Source organism: Drosophila eugracilis, unplaced genomic scaffold (genome assembly GCF_018153835.1).
Source record: "Drosophila eugracilis isolate 14026-0451.02 unplaced genomic scaffold, ASM1815383v1 contig_81, whole genome shotgun sequence".
Classification (NCBI taxonomy): Eukaryota; Metazoa; Arthropoda; class Insecta; order Diptera; family Drosophilidae; genus Drosophila; species Drosophila eugracilis.
Genome location: NW_024573712.1, coordinates 86,451 through 107,018, shown reverse-complemented (window position 1 = coordinate 107,018; position 20,568 = coordinate 86,451). Strand labels below are relative to the sequence as shown.

The 20,568-nt window shown below is 43.5% G+C and overlaps 3 protein-coding genes across 6 annotated transcripts; 2 read left to right on the top strand and 1 right to left on the bottom strand.

Moving 5' to 3' along the window:
• The first annotated feature begins 373 nt into the window (after positions 1–373).
• On the top strand, positions 374–5,432 carry LOC108106591 (dynamin-like 120 kDa protein, mitochondrial). 4 transcript variants are annotated; one of them, XM_017213775.1, is made up of 14 exons: positions 374–502; positions 609–906; positions 967–1,102; positions 1,245–1,361; positions 1,461–1,535; positions 1,600–2,189; positions 2,249–2,622; positions 2,682–2,846; positions 2,900–3,078; positions 3,833–4,305; positions 4,611–4,729; positions 4,793–4,877; positions 4,945–5,149; positions 5,206–5,432. In XM_017213775.1, the coding sequence occupies exons 1-14, from the start codon at positions 474–476 to the stop codon at positions 5,268–5,270; spliced, it is 2,910 nt and encodes a 969-aa protein (XP_017069264.1). In that variant the 5' UTR covers positions 374–473; the 3' UTR covers positions 5,271–5,432. The 4 variants fall into 4 exon arrangements, with proteins under 4 accessions (XP_017069264.1, XP_017069263.1, XP_017069266.1 ...); XM_017213774.1 differs by having other exon boundaries at positions 2,900–3,087; XM_017213777.1 differs by lacking the exon at positions 1,245–1,361.
• LOC108106592 (monocarboxylate transporter 3) lies at positions 5,427–15,837 on the bottom strand. The gene is made up of 4 exons (XM_017213778.2): positions 15,665–15,837; positions 15,117–15,255; positions 6,638–8,522; positions 5,427–6,567 (listed from the first exon to the last, which is right to left on the bottom strand). The coding sequence occupies exons 3-4, from the start codon at positions 8,517–8,519 to the stop codon at positions 6,413–6,415; spliced, it is 2,037 nt and encodes a 678-aa protein (XP_017069267.1). The 5' UTR covers positions 8,520–8,522; positions 15,117–15,255; positions 15,665–15,837; the 3' UTR covers positions 5,427–6,412.
• Positions 15,838–17,991: 2,154 nt separating this feature from the next.
• Positions 17,992–19,273, top strand: LOC108106791 (40S ribosomal protein S23). Its single transcript, XM_017214036.2, has 3 exons — positions 17,992–18,106; positions 18,529–18,688; positions 18,925–19,273. The coding sequence occupies exons 1-3, from the start codon at positions 18,103–18,105 to the stop codon at positions 19,190–19,192; spliced, it is 432 nt and encodes a 143-aa protein (XP_017069525.1). The 5' UTR covers positions 17,992–18,102; the 3' UTR covers positions 19,193–19,273.
• Positions 19,274–20,568: the final 1,295 nt, after the last annotated feature.

Here is a 20,568-nt window from a genome sequence, read left to right as displayed (position 1 = left end):
TGTGAGTAGTTTCTGAACTAGGTTCCAAATATTAATGATTTGGGAGGGAAATCTGTTTTTTGAGTGAGTTCCTTTTATAAATTCCGACGCATGAGCTTTTTTTGGAAATTGGATTTGAATTTAGCCGGTCCTATGCAGTGTGTACACACCAACCTCAGCAAAGATTCCCACCAGTAGATTTTTTTTATACCTGCTAGAGTGAAAGAAAATGTTTCTTTCCTGAGATGATTTGTATTACTTATATAAAATTTGATTAAAGAAAAGAGGACGAAAATCACTTTGTTAATCCCTCTTTTAAATCGTACCTACACTAGGTACAACTATTACCTTTTGCAATAGTGCAGAAAGTATTTGAAATCTGGTCACACAGCCACGGACTCGTAAAAAGATGAGATTTTGCGGCAGGAAAATTGATTAATTCCCGAAAATAAACAAAGTAAACTGAGTGGAAATTGTAATCCTGACCAGCAATCATGTTGCGCATCTATCAGAACACTTACCGGTAAGAATCCGCGCCTGCAACGGCAATGGTCAAAGGTTTACTTGTCTGTTTTTCCTAACGATTTCGTCATCGGCACATCTCTTATTTCAATGTGTTTTGCCCATAGGCGCACCGCGAGAAAAGCTGTTGTCTACTCCACCAAGGTAGCCTGCTGTAATCATTCCACGCTCTGCAGCATCACCAGCCACCAACGACGTCCCCAGGGCAATGGGAGTTCAAACTCCAATGGAAACCATCAACGCCACGAGGAGTTCCTTCTTGCCGGCAACCCGGCAAGGGGTTGGCAAATGCCTCCGCCGTCGCGTGGTTATGGAATGCTAGTGGTGCGCATCCTGCGGGGAGCCCTTAAACTGCGATACATAGTCCTAGGCGGCGCCATTGGTGGGGGCGTGTCCCTGAGCAAAGTGAGTTTCGCAAGTTATATAACTTGTTGAAAACTTAAGAGACGTGAATTGTTTTTTCAGAAATACGAGGACTGGAAGGATGGATTACCGGATTTTAAGTGGTTGGAGGATGCTATGCCGCAGGGCGAACGATGGAGCCAGTTCTCGCGGAATCTTATCGAGGTGGGCTCCCTGGTGAAGAACGCCATCGATGTCGGTGAGTGTCCTTGCTGCGCCTCCCTAGCTTTATCTCTCACTTTAAATGGTCATATACCTTGGATAGAATCGCATTGAACTCTTCGTTTTGATTGGTTTTTTGCACTGAATGATACTGATGTTATTGGGGCGTTTGCTTGTAGATCCAAAGCTCAAGCAGCTGGGCGAGGATAAGCTGTCGGAATGGCGCAGCTGGTTTGACAGTCGTCTGGATGATGCCATCGAGGCGGCCGACTATCAAGGAGTTCAGATTGTCGAAAGTAGGTTACTCTAAAACACAGTCTCCCAACGTTGGGCCAATTTAAAGTGAGAGAACCCTGACCACCGCAATCGAGACTTATTCTTAACATCTGTTGCAGCCAAAGATGATCTGAAGGCAAAGACTACGGTGGCCGCTCTGGGCATTACTTCCGACGAAAGTCGAAAGAAGTATGGTATGGTTTAAGCTTGGGTTTGCAATCTAATTTGAAACTAAAACTAATATCTGTACCTCTGCAGAGAAACTTCAGAGCCAGGTGGAGACGCTGCAGACGGAGATCATGAACGTGCAGATCAAATATCAAAAGGAGCTAGAAAAGATGGAGAAGGAGAATCGTGAGCTGCGCCAGCAATACCTTATCCTCAAGACGAACAAAAAGACCACTGCAAAGAAGATCAAAAAATCTCTGATTGACATGTACTCGGAGGTTCTGGATGAGCTTTCAGGCTACGACACGGGCTACACGATGGCCGATCATCTTCCGCGTGTTGTAGTAGTGGGAGATCAAAGCAGTGGCAAGACCTCTGTGCTGGAATCCATTGCTAAGGCTCGCATCTTTCCCCGCGGCAGTGGCGAGATGATGACGAGAGCCCCAGTTAAAGTCACTTTGGCCGAAGGCCCGTACCATGTGGCTCAGTTCCGTGACTCCGATCGGGAATACGATCTGACCAAGGAGTCTGATCTACAAGATCTACGCCGGGATGTGGAGTATCGCATGAAGGCCTCAGTGCGAGGTGGTAAAACTGTGAGCAATGAAGTCATTGCTATGACAGTCAAGGGTCCCGGACTGCAGAGAATGGTTTTAGTCGATCTGCCAGGCATTATTTCGGTAACCAATAATACTTCACTGGATAAACTTCAAATGTTAGATGTTAAATTTTATTTTAGACAATGACTGTGGACATGGCTTCGGATACCAAAGATTCGATTCACCAGATGACCAAGCATTATATGAGCAACCCGAACGCCATTATTCTCTGCATTCAGGATGGGTCTGTTGATGCCGAGCGTAGTAATGTCACTGATTTGGTCATGCAGTGCGATCCCTTGGGTCGACGCACCATTTTTGTACTGACAAAGGTGGATTTAGCTGAGGAACTAGCCGATCCAGATAGGATAAGAAAAATCCTTTCGGGCAAACTCTTTCCAATGAAGGCTCTGGGCTATTATGCCGTTGTGACCGGTCGTGGACGGAAAGATGATAGCATTGATGCCATCCGGCAATATGAGGAGGACTTTTTCAAGAACTCAAAGCTTTTCCAGTGAGTATAGAGAGGATGTGATGGTGTAATTGCCAAAGTTCACCTCTCTCCATACTTAGTCGTCGTGGCGTTATCATGCCTCATCAAGTAACCAGCCGGAATCTAAGCTTGGCGGTGTCAGATCGTTTCTGGAAGATGGTGAGGGAAACTATTGAGCAGCAGGCAGATGCATTTAAGGCGACCAGATTCAATCTGGAAACCGAATGGAAGAACAACTTTCCCAGGTTTGTGAATCCCCCTGAGATGATTTTTATTATCTGATAATTATTTGCTTTAGATTGCGTGAGTCTGGACGAGACGAGCTGTTTGACAAGGCCAAGGGCGAGATACTGGATGAGGTGGTGACTCTCTCTCAAATCTCAGCTAAAAAGTGGGACGACGCTCTCAACACCAAGCTCTGGGAGAAGCTTTCTAACTATGTATTTGAAACCATCTACCTGCCCGCCGCTCAGTCAGGTTCTCAAAGTAATATTTTGTAGTGCTAAGTTGTAGGTTGTAAACAGACTTCGCCGACGTCATCGATGGGGGCACGTCCATTCAATCTCCCGCCTTGTGCTCCGCCATTGTGTGTTGTTTTTGGAGGAAAAGCACCTGCCTCGAACTTCACGTGTCTCTGTAAATGTCGCGTCGTTAAAATATTTTGTTTAATTTTGCATTTATCATGGCCCGCATTTGGGTCCCAATTCCCGTGCAAGGGAATCACATGCGTTAAAGATTTCTAAACCGGTTTGAGACTCCTGCAGCACCCAATTGAATCATGAGTGTAAATTTAATGTGTACTCCCCGGCAGACAATTTCGACTCCATTAACACCGTTTGCCTTTGCCCTGAAAATAGAGTGACTAAGCCGGGATCGTCACAGGTTCTGCGTAGCAGTCATGTGCCGGAAAGTGTTATAAGTGGAGATTTACGATCACCTGTAACGAAACCAGATTTTGGTTAATGTGAGCAATACAAAAATGTATGCGGTATTAGGGATTTATCGCCGACAAACACGTTTGGCCCGCTCAACGGGTGTTTATTTTGCATTTTATGACAGATCCGTTAATTTGCTGAATGAATTCAGCCAAATCAATGTCTAATTGAATCCAAATTGCAGTTATCGAGTTAGGCATCTGAGTGTTTTGTGGCTTTGTTTACCATTCCCCAGTATTTGTATACCTTAATATAATATCCAAACTAATTTCATACAATGATTGTGCTCTTTATAGATTCTTTCAATACGATGGTGGACATCAAGCTGCGTCAGTGGGCGGAGCAGGCACTGCCTGCCAAATCGGTGGAGGCTGGCTGGGAGGCGCTGCAAATGGAGTTTATCTCTCTGATGGAGCGCTCGAAGAAGACGCAGGATCATGACGGCATCTTCGATCAGCTGAAGGCTGCGGTGGTAGACGAAGCCATTCGGCGACACAGTTGGGAGGACAAAGCCATCGATATGCTTCGTGTGATCCAGCTGAATACGCTAGAGGATCGCTTTGTACATGATAAGCAGGAGTGGGACTCGGCGGTAAAGTTCCTGGAGACTTCCGTGAATGCCAAGCTTGTGCAAACGGAGGAGACGCTAGGACAAATGTTTGGTCCTGGCCAGCTGCGACGCTTCACTCACTGGCAGTACCTGACGCAGGATCAGCAGAAGAGGCGAAGCGTAAAGAACGAGCTGGACAAAATACTCAAAAACGATACGGTAAGTTTAGAATTTTTTGTGATGCTATCCCTTTCGGGATAGGTTAGAGAACCATCGGTAATTGATTTGAACTTAAAACTTATTCTCACGACAATAACATTGAAAATAATTATTTAACATTTTATCACCAATTAACTATATCATAATTGAAAGCCATTTCTTAATTGATAGGTTTTTAAATAGTCAAAGATAAATTTATGGCACTAGTCCCAGCTAAAGTCGATTTATTTTAATGTTCTCATAACTATTATGTTCTGTATTGGTAAAATTAATAAAGATAACATTAACTACGATTGTGATTGCAGAAACATTTGCCCACCCTGACTCATGATGAACTGACGACGGTGCGCAAGAATCTTCAGCGGGATAATGTGGATGTGGACACAGATTATATAAGGCAAACGTGGTTCCCAGTCTACAGAAAGTGAGTTGTCTTGTTCAAAACCTTTTAGGTTTATCATTGACAAACATTATCGCCCACATTCAGACACTTCCTGCAGCAGGCGTTACAGAGGGCAAAGGATTGCCGCAAGGCTTACTACCTTTACACACAGCAGGGAGCCGAGTGTGAGGTGAGCCGGAAGATTTTTCCCTTACTTGAACCAATTTATTTAATGCCTTTTATTTAATTCTCCTCAGATCTCCTGCAGCGATGTCGTGCTCTTCTGGCGCATCCAGCAGGTGATCAAAATAACGGGCAACGCACTGAGGCAGCAGGTGATCAATCGGGAGGCGCGGCGGCTGGATAAGGAGATCAAGGCTGTGCTGGACGAGTTCAGTGACGATGAGGAAAAGAAGGGATACCTGCTGACAGGCAAGCGTGTGCTGCTTGCTGAGGAACTAAGTAAGTTAACCAGTTAATTGAATTTGGCGCCAATTTAATTGCTCTCAATTTATCAGTCAAAGTGCGACAGATACAAGAGAAGCTGGAGGAGTTCATCAATTCATTGAATCAGGAGAAATAGTAGTGTGCCATGACCAAAGACACAACACCTGAGGCGTTACTTATTTAATTGGATAGTTTAAGCCCACATTTCAAATGTTTGTTCATAGTACCACGCTTGAGCCCCTTAGTTAAGCTTACTTTGTGCTCCGAAAGTAATAAACTAATAGATCGTTAGTTCGTATTATTGAAATCGTCTTTATTGTTTATGAAGTGTAACCTTATGTCGCATGCAATGCAATGTAAACTCATTAATTTAAATGTAATATAAATCATTCAATCCTGTTTTAATGCAATTGTAGTTGATAAACGATAACGCGAAACGCACTCAACGTGCTGAGTATGTAGCGGTTCGTGTGTGTGTTTTTGTTTGCTTTTTGTATTTGTATCGTGTAATATATAAATCTGTTTGCATAAGAGCACAGCACTTGTACACCAGATGCCTCATCATGTGGCTGATTGTTTATTTGATTCGTCCACGTTCGGCTAATCCCACGATCGGCGGCGGGTGCATTAACCCCGCCCGTTTGCCAGTCCGCGTCTTTAATTGATTGATTGATTGATAAAAGTATATCTAGCTAGCTATGTAACAAGTCCGTGATGGCGGTGCAGTACCATATCTCTTAGAAGGTAAACAAATGCTCGTTCCCTATCATGTTAAATACATAACTCAACAAACGATTCTTAACTTGGCAGTCGACTTGTGGCCCAGCCATAACCATGTGCTCAGCTGCTTACGGGCTATCATAATAATATTAATAATGTGTTCGGTTCTTCTTCTCCTCTCCGATCCTTCGCTTAGCCTAACTGCTAAATTCTAGTCCACATCTGGGCTCCTCCACTAAAGCTTATAGAAACATAATTTACACTCGCTCCACTCTGCTGTTATGCGTGTGATTTGGGGTAAGGTGTGTGTGTGATAGGCACTCGATATCGCTGAAGGCACAACATTACGATTAGTCTTATCTTAACGTATTAAGTACTCGGAACACGCTTCCGCACTCGCTTTCCTCCGAAATCTAGAGCTCCATCGACATGAACATCGAGTGATTGGCAATTAGTGTTGCCAAAACCGAAAGGTGCCATCGAAGATAGTTGTGGCTGCGATGACACGGCGTTCAGGCTTTCCGGCAGGTATTCTTTCGCTCTGATCTCCAACGCTTCTTAAGCTGCGGGCAAGGGGCTCAGCTTCTCGTTGCGTTTCTGCTCCCACCTGGCTACCCAAGTGAGTGGATAGCACAGGAAGGCCGAGATCAGGATCAGCCCGCCAGCGAAGTAGAAGGCCATATTATAGCTTCCAGTCATCACATAGAGGGCACCTGAAAAATGTTTAAATAATAAATTATCAATCGTCATTCGTTTGGGGTTTGGTGACTAAGGATTACTCACCAGCAATGGGACTGCCGAAGGTGGCTGCCAAGCCCTGGAACAGCATCAGGAATCCGTAGGCGTTGGTCAGCTTCTCAAGTCCAATCAGCTCCACCGCGATCAGGGATCGCAGGGCCGAGAAGCAGGCAATGCAAATACCGAAGAACACAGCGAAGGCCCACTGGGTTGTAGCGTTCACGACTACGCCACTGAAAATAGTAGCGATGCCGCCGGCGGTTAGGGCGAAGTTGTTTAGCCAGAGAGGCTTGACGGCAGGGAATGAGCTGATTGATCCGCACACGATCCTAGCGATGGTATTTACAACACCAATGCCGGAAATCACCGCCAGGGCCGCTTTTCCATCCATTCCTTCACTCACGGCGCGAGGTTCAAGGAAGCTAAAGGGCACGAAGAAACCCATCATAGTCAGGAAACCGCTGAAGGCCAGGCACATAAAGGCCGGCGACTTGAGCAACGTGGTGTCCAGCATGGTAGATAGGGTACGACGTACTGCTTCTGGGCAGATGCGGCATCCCTTCTGTCGATCCTCCAGCATGTCCTGCTTGGTGGGCAGACGGGTAACGGACATGTGGTAGGCCAGGGAAGTTTGCGATTGGTATTGGGGAATCCTGGTAAGGGATCCGGAGAAGAAGATATCGTCACGGTACATGGGTCTGGATGAGGAGTGCACCTGTCCATGATGAGCCTCATTGCCAGCAGCAGCCGCTCGCTTGGCAAGGTCTTGGGGTCTGCGTCCTGATACTGTGTGCCGGCGGGCCTGGATGGTCACTGGCTTGGCCTCGGTCTCCAACAGGTTATCGTTCTCGGCTTCCTCTTCGTTCTCACCCACGGTGGTCAGTTCTTTGTGGAGATTGAAGGTCAGTTGTTGTGGATCTCCGTTAGGTGTGGTGGGCTGCGACTTCCTAAGCTGCTTTAGTTCGGTGCCCTTGCTGCCCTGAGCGGTGCCCGAAGGACGACGCTCCAGGTTCATGCCCTTGAAGATCTCCTGTGCAGTGGGATAATGGTTACGCTGGGAAGCACCCATGTAGGTGTTGTGGGCGGAGTTGGGCATCGAGTAGGCGAAACGACCTTCTGGAAGGGGCTTGGTGAAGGCCGCCTGGTGCAGCTGGGGTGTGGGCGCCACCGTATTGCCATGGCCATTGAGCTTGCTTTTTTCCTTCTCATCTCCCTCCTCGTTGGTCACCGACAGCGTAATCGGTTGAATGGGTCTGAAGGTCAAGCCAAAGAGGGCGCATGAAAGCACGATGAGTCCCTGGACGGCCAGCGTTGTCCTCCAACCGCTGTTCAGCAATAGTTTGGTTAGTGGTGCGAACACAAATGTTCCCACTCCGGAACCGCACATCGCCACTCCAGTGGCCAGAGCACGCCACTTCTCGAAGTAGAAACCAATGATCACAACAGCTGGGATGTAGACCATGCAGAATCCGATACCTCCAAGAACGCCATAGACAAGGAACAAGAACTCAACACTGGGTGCGAAATAGGAGAGTCCAAAGCAGATGGCTGCGAATATCGCGCCCGTAATCGTGACCGGACGGAAGCCAAACCGATTGGCCATGGCACTTACAAATGGTCCTGCCATCAGGTAGCATCCACTGAGCAAAGATGAAACAAACGCCACATAGGCTTTGCTCACACCGAATTCCGCCATTAGCTGATCCTGGATTTGTGGTGAGCAAAAGACAATGCCGTCGATCACCGTGCAGCAGAGGAAGGAGGCTACCATTACCACCCAGGCCCAGCCACTGTCCGGCGGTACCACCACTGCTGCCTCATCGATTTCCTCCTCGTTCTCATTCTCCTCCTTAATGTTGTCCGGCTGTTTGGATAGCAGGTTATTGGATGCCAGCTCGTCCTGCGACTTGGTCTGTTGCGTGGCCATTTCCTAAAAAGATTGAGAAAATAATGAATTAGTACGGACGCACCCAGAGAGATCACATCTTTTGTTACGCAAGTGTTTACCTAAAAACCGTGTGGCCTTCACATTGCGTATACGCCCCCAATGACTCCCTCTATTTTGCATGGATAAGTCTATTTTTGAATGTCACGTGCCCCGATAGCCAGAGAATTGAACATTTACCTGTACCTCTACAGGCACAATGTGGGTCATACAATGAGGAAAATTTCATATAATGTTCGCTTATGTTTGAAACATTGTAAAATCTCAACAAACTGAGGATTTCCTAATTAAACATTTCACCTCCAGAGTCTATATAAGTGTTATTTTTACCTTACCCCTTTTAATAAATAAAAACTGTAAAGAGTTGGGTAATTATTGCATGATAAACAGATTTAGCAAATATATAATTAAGAATAAGTATTCAAATAAGAACTAACAATTTGCCCCCGGCTATACATATTTATCTGTGGGATATCTGCAAAAGGTGCGTGGTGTGAAAGGCTTTTCGCTGTTTATCATAACGACGTCAATCGGCAGATGGCGCTGACAGGGGGGGCGGTGATTGGTGATCGTTCGGGATGACGGGGTGGGTGGGATGGTGTGGCAGGTGGTGTTTAGTGTTCAGTGGGTGGGTGGATTGTCAAACGTCAGGCCTGGCCAATGCCAGGGACAGGAGTGCGTCAACGGCTGTCTTGGCCAAGCACAAATACCAAATGGAATTTGCAATTATGTACGAGTATACGTAATGGTTCTTCCATTTGGCGAAGGAACAGTCTTCTGACTCGACAATACTCAGAAAATTCAATATGCCAGGCACACGAGAACAAATTGTGCTGTGGATTTTGCCTTTTTTCTTTTTAAATTGCTTTTCTTGTTTGTCCACATCTTTCGGCTAACAAACTCTTGGCCTTGGCTCTAGCTTTGGTGCCTTTATCTAATCTGATCTGCCGAGGGGCAATCATCCGGTAGAAACAGAAACTCATGACTGCTGTAGAGCTTACATGGACAAGAAGAAGCTTACCCGAGATAGGCTCATTAGACGAGATGAGTTGGGATATTTTGTAACTAAACCAAAACAGATCCCCTAACAAATATCTTAGTAAATATGCCTAGATTATCTAAAATGATAACCATATCAGAGTGGAAATTGCAGGGATTTACGGGTGCCTGAGATTTCATCATTAGTAAGAGATATAGCCGGATAACTGGCTGATAATCGCTGGCTCCTATTATCCCAGCCTTTGCTCCTGCATTCCATAAATTAATTGATTATTTTGCCAGATTTTAGCCTTATCACGTCGGATTTTCGTGGCCCGGCAACGGCTTAACCGGATAGTATACGGCTAATGGCCACCAGATACGGGGATTCGTACATAGCAACACCTAGTACTTAGTACCTTCAACCAGCACCACCACGTGACAGGGCCCAGCTTGATAATTTCATTTCCTTTATGACTGGAATTTCGGCTATATCATTGACCATGCGAATTTATGGGATCCCATAAAGACCAAGCGCCCCGATAGCGCAAGGGTCTGGCTGGGGTTATTGTTTATTGTGCAATCGAAAGTGTTGCGACAACCATCCTCGAGCCAATCCAAACACAATAACATAATACTCGCCACACACACACGGACACACACTCCATACACACCCAATCGGGGAGACCCCTTTTCGACTCGCGCTCGTATTTCAGATTTTGTTTTCATTTTCATGCCCAAATGACCACGAGGGAAGAGGTAGTGGAACCCAAAAGCAGGGACCACAGCCAAGAGCCCAGAATTGAGAATCAAGAACCGAGAACAACCGGACCGGGCATCGAGTACCCATCGAAGGAAACCCGTCAAGTGCCTCCGCGTAACTGACTTGCAACAGCAACAGCCAACAGCAGAAGTATAAATAGACATTAGCATTTACTTGTTGCCCCGATCCCATATTGTTGCCACAATATCGAAAGCGAAGACATCTTAGGGCTACAAATTGGCTAGAGGACGCACCCAGATAGGTTCTTGGATAGCTGGTTTTGGGGCTTATTGACTATCTTCGATTGTTTGTCAACGGATTAAATTCTTAAAAATAGTTAGGTTAATAAAATGAAAGTGTATTTCTTCTTTTTTAAGTTGTATGTCCTCTCTGTGTTGTGGGCTTAAAGGTTTTCGATAGAAGATACAAAGATATTGGAAGATATATAGTTCTAAATGTATTTTTTCTTCTCTATTGCCAATATTATATATTACTTAAGAGTATCCCATGTTTGCGTTCAGGAAATCCAACTATCCAACTATCTGTTTTGTTTGTTTCCTGGTGGGTTTGGCCCCACAAGCGGCGGATAATGTGACAAGGCGGCTCCTGCGGCCTCCGTGGCCTCCGAATCCGACCTCCTCCCGCTTATTGTAAGCTAATCCCGCTGCGAGCAAACAGCCCACGACTCCCGCCCCCAAACCATCATTCATTTTTTTTGCCAGAGGCAACAAGGAGGGGGCGGAGGTCGCAAACACTTGTCAGTGCCAATTGTGAGCGTTGACAGCGCTTAAATTGATGCCCGTCGATTGAATTAATAAATGTTATAGGTAAACACATATGGCCAGAAATCGACGGACATTTAAGAGGGGCGATTCGAAGAGAGGGGAAACCGACCCGACCAGACGAAAACGCAGACACAGACGGCGACTTCTGAAGACATTTTCCTGCCGCCGGTTTTCCTTAAACGTGCACATGTATCTACAAGTATTTGTATCTCTATCTGCGACCGTCTCCCTCAGTATTGCACACATATGTCGCATGTAGTACATGGCTCTGTTATTTATAACATGCAACTGTGGGCGTCCGGTTCTTAGTCTTCGTCCCGGCGTCCTTCCCTGCTCCACCCTTCCTACCCCATTCCCTTTCAATTCTGTGCGTGCGGACCCATTTAGATAGTCCGTTCCATCGGTACGGTATCGGTATCTCGGACAGGTTCCAAGAGCCGTCGTATCTCAGCGCCGCAATTTGTAGGTACAAGTGAAGCAATCGTTAAACGACTTTATGCTCAAAATATTAATTAGCTAAGCCGGCCCCAAAATGGAGCGAGAGCCCTAGAAGGCGAGTCTGGCGGAGTGGTTGCAGGGAAAACGAAGATCTTGGCCTGGGCAACACCGTCTAAAGGATGCTCTATAGGCTTTGGTTTCTAGTGTAGAAGTAACTTCAGTTGAAGTTATGTTTGTGGAATTTCCAATCAGTTATAAGAAAACTTGGAAATCTTTGAGTCAACTTTTTAAGTACTGAGTAATTATTAATCGATATATATTTCCTTGATTTAAGGAAATGGATTTATTGGAATTTCTGGAAGCCAAGAAAGAATCTTAAGCCTGAGAATAATAAAGAATTCTTGTAATATCAGCGAAATAACTTCTATAGTAAAGAAACATCACTCATTTTCTTGGTTTAAAATTTACCCTAATGACTCACATGTATTTTATTTCCGAGATTATGTAGCTTGATTATTCATTAGTATAATGTTAAGTTAAATGACTATTTAATATATATTTATTAAGTACTGGTAGATTGCAGCTAACTTCTAGGTTGAACTTAAGGTTTTAGAGTAAATTAAACGATTAAATCGATTAAATTTATATTTATTTCGTAAAAAACTGAGATTTTATATACTTCTTATTTTGATAAACTTTTAAACGACAATATTCCACATAAAACAAGTTTTTAAAAGATTAAAATAATCAAAAAATTCCAAAGAAAATACGAAATCCCAAAAAAATGGAAAAAACAGTTGGAACAATGAGTTTAACAGCGCGCCCCGGAAAGAAAGACGAAAATATCCAAAAATATATCCGGAAAAATGTTTGTCACCGGATCCGTGGGATTGGATCTTTGGATGGTTTTCTTCGTAGAGGCTGTTGGTACTCCTCACGACTCTCCACACTCGTGTCGCTACTTCAAGTTGACCCCATTCCGGATGGGAATGGCAAACACTCGAGGGCAGCTGCCACCTCAAGTTCATCGCTCGGCCTTTCACCCAAGGCGCAGTATTACTGAGTAATCCAAAAAGCACGATATGGTAGTGCTTTGAAGGAAGTATCTTTTTGGAGCAAGCATCTGACACAATTAGTAATCTTATGCGGGGCACTATCAGCTGGCTTTTCCTCTGTTGTCCAGTGGCTAGTGTTGACCAGAGACCAGAGACCAGAGACCACAGACCATTATCATCGGCATGAACAAAGGCCGCGACAATTAGTGGAGCGATCAATGGTCGCCGGGGTCTCTGCTCTCCGGGGTCCTCTTTTATGTCGGAAGTAGAGCATGGATTCATAATCAATTAACATGTTCAAATCATGGAAAATAAGTGCAAGTAGCGCAATTATTTCTAATTGAAAATCGAGAGTATTTGGGAGTAGAATCGACAGAAGTCGTGATTTGTGTGTTAGCTTCTGGGCTATTTAAATGTTTATTTATTCGGTTATCTGCACGTGGCTGCGTCAGTCATTTCCCGATTCTACAGATGTCATTGTCTCATGACGCAGCCCCACAGTTTCCACATCCCATCTCTCCGTTTCGAGCTTCATTTTTTCAAATGTCGTCCAACTCGACCCCGAATCCAAGCTGCTTAGCAAAACTGATACGATTCCCTGCCCCATTCCAATCCGATCCGTTTCCATACGAACCATTTCGACCCCGACATTGGCGCCAAAATGCTGTTGCTGTTGGTGTTTTTGTTTTCAACGCTGATCTGATAAGCAAATCAAGGAAACAAACAAACTGCAACTGCAGTCTAAAATTGGCTTAATCTGCTGTAAATATTTACAGGCTGATTATCGATCCGTGTTAAGGGAAAATTTCCACAGTTTGAGACTTCAAGCATTCGAGATTCGAGCATTTCGATACTGGGGTTTGGATTTTCCAAACCACCGTCTGCACCGTCCACACGCAAGCGCACTCGACCATGCCGAAGAATGAGAAACCCAAGTAGCAAGAATTCTTTGGCCCAATGTTGAGAAAAAACCCCATTTATTTTGGCAATGACTGGGGGTATTGTGAATGCAGAAAACATGTTTGCTGGCTGTCTAATGTGAATTTCCATTTTTTTAATGCTTTTTTTTCTAAGCTGCTAATTAACCGAAAATTATCGAAAAGTAGTTCCAAAAGCATGCCAGTCTCTCGGTTACTTACTATGATTCAGTTTCGAATTCAGATTGATTAATTGCCAAGGCAGGGCAATTAATGGTGGAGTGGGGGAAATTGGGTCATTGGCATCTTGCAGTTCTAATGCTTCCAACACGCGTCACGGCCCATTGATATGAATATGGATGTCTGATTTTGGTTTCTGTTTCAGCTTGGGGATTTCGGTTTTCGGATTTCTGATTGCTAATTTCGATTTCTGTGACCGCTCGACAGCTGTGGGATCTGCCATTAACACTTGGCTTGCGGCTTGTTTTGTTTGTTTTTTACCGGCAACCGGTTGTAAGATAAAACTCAACAAAAGCCACGCGCAAACTCCAAAAGAGAGCCTTGGGCAAATGCCAAAAAAAAGTCGATGCTGACTCACCATACGGCGAAAGGCGTGTCAGATCGGAACGGATCAGCCCGGATTAATAAAAGATAAAGCCAAGCTGCCTGGTCGATTTGCATGCGAAATTGCTGGCCATAATTAATATGCGGCTAATGATGGCAAGAGTGGGTAAAATGTATCTGCATTTGCATAGGCAGCAGGTGCAAGTAGATAGTTTGGTATCGGACAGATACCCTGCACTAAACTGTCTTTATATGCATTTCAAATGGATTTGCTGTGCTTTATATTGATTAGACTATCAAATGTAATATACAAAAATGGTTCACCATTTAGAAATCGAAATTTTTTATTATTATATTAATGGAAAAACTTCCAGAGATCGAAGTTTTCTTCTGGTTTCTATTGGTTTTCCAGAAATATTTAACTTTGATCACAGATTTGAAAACCAATTAATATAAAGTTATCAAGTTTATAAAATGTCTAATAAACTTAAACTTGTTTTTTAAAAATAGTTTTTATGGATCTAAGATCAATTTGGAGTTTCAATACCGAAACGAAGTCAAAAAACTCAACAGATAAACACATCTAATGAAGTATTTTGAAAACGAATTAGTAGCCTATCCATCATAACTTAAGATCACGTTTTCTGTCTACCAACTGATTGATATTTGTGCTTGGTGGAGGGGGCAACAACATAGGCTTAGTTAGTATCGATCTAACGTAAGCTGATTTCGTTCTTTGTTCAAGTTCAGGGAGGGAAAACAAAGCAACAAAGACGGCTGCAAATTGCGACTCGAAAGCCGTTTGCCAGTGCCTTGTTCCTGGTATCGATGCCTGAGGCTTTAGACCATTCCCAGGTTTTTCCCTTTTTGGCCAACAAACAACCAAGTGGTAACATGGTTAATTTTTTCAACCCGCCGCCAAGCACTTTTGCCGCATGTCGCTGCGTTGCTTTTCGTTGCGTTGTGTTGCGTTTCATCGTGGTCGTTGGTCGTTGGTCGTGGTCGTGTGTTTTTGGCCAAAACCCGTTTTGAGCCAAGTTTAGAGGAGTGAGAACTTTGGGTTCTGGGAGTTGGCTTACCTATATATTTATATGTTGTCGGTGTCGGTGTCGCGTTGTCGAAAGATGTTGCTGGCGTTGCGTTGATGATGATGCGGCGTGTTGCAGTTGGCTATTCGCTGTTATATTGGTGGCAACTTCTGATCTTATTTTTGGCGCGCTGCAAAGAATTTGATGGTGTGTCTGGTGTGAGAAAGCGAAAGCAATCGAACGCGTACGCCGACACAGTAAAAGCGAAAGTTAAAAGTCAACGGCAACGGCAACGAGGAAGCGGGATCGCCGTGAAGCGAAACAACACGCTTAAAAATACTTCTAGCATATATTTATCAGTATCTGATTGTACATATGTTTATATAGTCGGGGCAGAACGGATCGGATCGGAACAGAGTAGCATGTATATATACATATATATATATTTATATATATACATGCGGAGCATATAAAAAAGTGCGCGCGGCTATAGTTCGTTCCTGCGCCGATGTTGCTATTGCTGTTGCTTTCTTCGCGTTTCGGGAATACGTTTCGTTTCGTTTCGATTCGGTACGAGTTGTGTGCGTTATTTGCTTTACTTTATTCTGTTTTATTCCTGTTGTTCGTTTTCGAAACACTCAGTTGCGGTTTCCGCTGAGGACGCCAGATCGCAAATGCCTCATGAACGATGCGAACGACGCGACGGACTAAAGATAACTAAGGGAAATCAGAATGTGTTGGCAGTATAAACCGCGCAGCAGAAAGCAGCAAGGCAGCACGGCAGCAGCACCACCAGCAGCAACACGAACACAGCAGCAACACCAACGGGCACGGCAGCAACACGTTCTGCTTGTGTACGTGAGTATCTGTGTGCTTGACCTGTTCGTGTGTTTGTAAGTTGTTGTTAGGTTTTCTGGTTACACGGAGTGCGTTCTGAATGAAATCGCCTGGATCTAATCCGAACTAATACGATCTGATCGGTCAAGAAGCCACCAACTTCAGGAGTACCTATGATAAGAGAGAGAGGGAGCGAGAACGAGAGAGTACTGCCGGCATCTTATGTATTCGATCGCTCTTCTCTGCTCTATCAAAATGGCTCGAGAACACTCCGTCGTATACGCAATGCCGAACAACAACTATAGTCGCTGGTGTTGTTGTTGACTTTGCCTCCGTTTTTGTTTCGACTTGAGTTTTTGGGAGTGTTTGCTGCGGCGGTTCTCTTTCTTTTTTGGGACTTTTTCCAGAGAAAAAGAAACTACATGTATATTTCTTGTTCCCGAACAATATCAAGAGTTGGATAACTAATGTGTGAGTGTGTTTGTTTGCCCTCGTGCTGTGGCTATTTCAATTGATGTGTGGGCCTTTGGCTTTTTCCACTACCAAAGAGATAAACTCAAAAAATGTGAATGGAGCTCATTCACAGGGTTAAGAGGTAGTCAGGGGCTTCTGTTTGCTCATCAGCAGGTTACCGGCTTTCTGCTTACTAATGGCCCAAATACAAAGAACCGGGCATTTCGAAATTGTCTCCAGAAATTATGAAATCGTAACATTGCCGAATAGATAAAGCGGGACGAGGGTAATTAGTAGGCAAAAACCGAAAGTCAGGCGGTGAATTGAATTCATTTGAAGGGCCATGAACTGTAAGTACTCAAAAAGTGCAAAGTGGTTAAGGTAAACGCAAATGAAGCGAATTCCAGACCAACTGGGATTATGCTTTTATCAGTCTAGCGTTTATCCGGTTGCGGTGGCATTATCTTCCGGGGGACTCTCGAACTTTGGTCCCTTTATGGTATTCATTAATGAATTAATTCAAGTACATTTTAGTATCGATATCGTTTCAGGTCAATTCCGTTTTTAAGTTTTTCTATCAAAACGACCAATCAGCGAATCGTGCGCCGCTGACTTTGAGTTTTGATTGATAAGCCGCTGCTCCTTTCCCTCGAAAACCCCTTGTGCAGCGATAAGCGGCCAAATTTATACGGCCATGAGTGGAACGTCATAAAAATATATTAGATTATAGAAATTAAATTCTTTTTTAGCATTGGCAGCCAACATCTTACCTAACTTGGCCGGATTTAGTGATTAATCTAATCTCATCAATACGGCGGACATAAATATGTACTTCGGTCTTGGATGGGTGCACTATAAAACATACGAGAATGTTACATAATAGTCTCCTACAGATTTCTCAGTTCATTCAAAAACATTTTCATCATCAATTTACGCAGCATCTGTCATGTTTAATGTTTTCTTAAAATATTAACATATCTGTCTTATCAGTGCAGTTTACGCTTGGATTAAAATTAGTCATGTGAGCATTGGTCAGCAGAAAATGCATATTATTTTAGTTTAAGCAGCATAACTTAATCCAAAGAAAATGGTGAATCATTACTCGAATTTGTTTATCCTAAAGGCAAATAAGCCCCGAAAATGATGACGCATCAGCGCTTAATTTTTTGGGTTTTGATAATAATATCAATACATTTAACTTAAAGTGTACTACGCATTAAAGACCGATTTTAAACATACAGAAAGTATAGCATTTTTAGCTAAAATAGGTTATTTTTAGAAATTCTTAAAAGAATTTTAAAAATCAGTTACAATATATAAAACTTAGGACCAGGGCTGTATCTTATGGTGGTTGGAGTCTTTGGTTGATCCTTACACATCTTTTAGGTATTTTGGGGGATAGGGTCACATTTTCGTCTGAACCTGTCCCCAAAACGTATTTGCGTGAAATTTAATTTGAACTTTTTATAAAAAAATTATTACATTTCTGTATTCCGTTTCTAAAAAATACCATCCAAAGAAGGCGCAAGTTTGTGTAAAGACAAATGAAAAAATTAAAATTCCAGAAATGAGCAAAGATTATATTCGATAGTAGAAATCACAATATCGATATAATCATCGCTGGTTTTATGGTTCTATTCCTCTGTGGTCACACTGACAAGCACGCTGGTATTTCGCAACGCTTAACAACGGTCACTCTGTCTTCCTTCTTTTTATTTCCGCCGTTTGCCGAGAAAGTTGGAAAATCATGGGTGAGTTGTTGAAAAGCGTAGTTATTGTGCGAAAAAATGCGAAAAGCGTTGCCAAACAGTGAACAAACGGAGCTTAGAATGCAGCGCGGTTAAAAGAGTAAGTGAATTAACGTCAAAAGTGTTGAATTTCTGGCAAGTGCAAACAAGTCGGAGACTTGCGATTTCTGCGATTTCAGAAATCGAATAAAATCTAATGAATCATTGACTGTAACGAGCAAATATCATGTTTTATATAAACAAACAACCAATATGCCTAAAATGCAATAACTATTTGTGAGGAAAGTGCATTAGGCAGTAATTTAGAGTCTTGGCTCTATTTAACCTCAAAACCGAAGCCGCATAAGCTGCCATTTGTTTACATTGTGTTGTTGCACTGCAGTCTTCGATTATCTATAAATAATGTATATTTTAATTCATTACAGGCAAGCCAAGAGGTCTGCGCACTGCCAGGAAGCATGTGAACCACCGTCGCGACCAGCGTTGGGCCGACAAAGACTACAAGAAGGCTCATTTGGGAACCAGATGGAAGGCCAATCCCTTCGGAGGTGCTTCCCACGCCAAGGGAATCGTCCTTGAGAAGGTGTAAGTACAGATTGTTGACCTCGTCTATAGCAGTGTTTTTTCTCCAACCCAGAAGTGATCCCACGTCTCGACGCCTCGCAGTATATTTTTGTGTTTTGTTTATTTTGTAACTCAAATCACAGGATTATACTGTGAGATGACAAGCGTGCCAGCAGCGAATAATGAATAAAAAGTGTAAATTATTCTCTCTGCTATTTTATCATAAACTTATCCGATTTTACCTTCTCTTTCCACAGCGGCGTCGAGGCTAAGCAGCCTAACTCTGCCATCCGCAAGTGCGTGAGGGTTCAGCTGATCAAGAACGGCAAGAAGATCACCGCCTTCGTACCACGTGACGGTAGCTTGAACTACATTGAGGAGAACGACGAGGTCCTGGTTGCCGGTTTCGGTCGTAAGGGTCATGCCGTCGGTGATATTCCCGGTGTCCGTTTCAAGGTTGTCAAGGTTGCCAACGTCTCTCTGTTGGCCCTGTACAAGGAGAAGAAGGAGCGCCCAAGATCTTAGATGAACTTGCATCTAATCTTTTTCCAGACAAGCAGAGTTAGGGTTTTACAAAGCTAAATAAACAAAAAAGAAAGAAACAAACCTGTTAATGTTTCAATTAAATGTGATTTTGTTATTTGTCTGAATTGTACAGGGTTTTAAATCTATAGGATTTTTGTAATATCAAAACCAACAAGAAAGGTTTATAAATGGATTTAACAAAAAAAATCGATCTTGGGGTTAAATACAAATATATTGTAAAAACTACTGTAGGATATATTTCAAGATTACTAAATAAATTGGCTATTATCATAAATGGATTGTTCATATTCAGATAAAAATAAACAATCGGTATCTTTAGGATATATCTTGTTTGGGGAGGCCCATCTTACGCAAAAACGTTTTCTAAAATTAAACAACCTGCTAGATCTAATAGAAGTAATGAATTTATGATTATTTACAATTACTTAACAAATTAAATATTCTTCCATTAACGATTTATTTGATTTTATTTTATATTGTATTTTTTGCAGGATTAGTTTTTTAACTAACTGGCAACCATGTTAGTGTTGCAAAGCGTAAAACCGCGTGTGCCTTGCAACACTAAGCCGCGTGAATTCAAAATCTCAATAGCAGGCAACTCAAAAGAAAATCCAATGAAAGATTTCGACATTGAAAAGGAGTTTTCAACACGAAAACTATATATTCTAGTAATAACTTCATTGTCAAATCATTTGGCAGCCAAATTGTGCAATGCAGGAACACTCCCTCGATGCGATCTCCAGGCTCTCTCGTACCTACCGCAGTTGCTATTGCCAAGTTTTCTTATATAACAGAACGGCAAGGCAAGAGCCTCGGAAACAGACAGCCATCAATGCATGAGGCCCGGACCTGGACCAAAGCAACGTGTGCCGGGCTTCATCAGCGATAAGGAGTCGAAAACTGCACCTCCTACCTGGCGGTGCACTGCGAGAAATCGAAGCATTTCGATTGCAGGTCTATGACAAGCTGGAGAGCATGTGATTTCTCGCAGTGCCATGGTCCGATCTGCTTATCAATAATTTGTTTTTCTCCTTTTGCCGCATTTAGGCAGAGATTCCCTGGCGATAGCCGCTCAAGTGTCACACGCCCACATTTTTGGAGCAGTCGATGGAGGGGCTATTTGCACATACGCCACGCCAATAAACTTGTACCCACCACCGAGGCACGCTTTGATCCGATCCTCGTTCTCAATCTTTATCCCCGGCCCCGTTCTCAATCCCAATACCGTTCTCGGTCTTTAGTCTTTGGTCTTTAGGCGAGTCTTCAGTCTTCAGCAGTCTTCTCCTCGATTGCGGCACACGCTTGCGCAGCGATTCTCCCCTCTTTTTTTTGGGATTTTCTTTCTTTTGGTCTGA

Excerpts from the sequence above, each read along its gene's own strand:
- LOC108106591 (XM_017213774.1), top strand. The coding sequence starts at position 474 with ATGTTGCGCATCTATCAGAACACTTACCG. Across the intron at positions 1,362-1,460 it reads AGGAGTTCAGATTGTCGAAA|CCAAAGATGATCTGAAGGCA; the intron begins GTAGGTTACTCT and ends CATCTGTTGCAG. Across the intron at positions 4,306-4,610 it reads AAATACTCAAAAACGATACG|AAACATTTGCCCACCCTGAC; the intron begins GTAAGTTTAGAA and ends TTGTGATTGCAG.
- LOC108106592 (XM_017213778.2), bottom strand. The coding sequence starts at position 8,519 with ATGGCCACGCAACAGACCAAGTCGCAGGACGAGCTGGCATCCAATAAC. Across the intron at positions 6,568-6,637 it reads CTTCGGCAGTCCCATTGCTG|GTGCCCTCTATGTGATGACT; the intron begins GTGAGTAATCCT and ends AACATTTTTCAG.
- LOC108106791 (XM_017214036.2), top strand. Across the intron at positions 18,689-18,924 it reads GGAATCGTCCTTGAGAAGGT|CGGCGTCGAGGCTAAGCAGC; the intron begins GTAAGTACAGAT and ends CTCTTTCCACAG.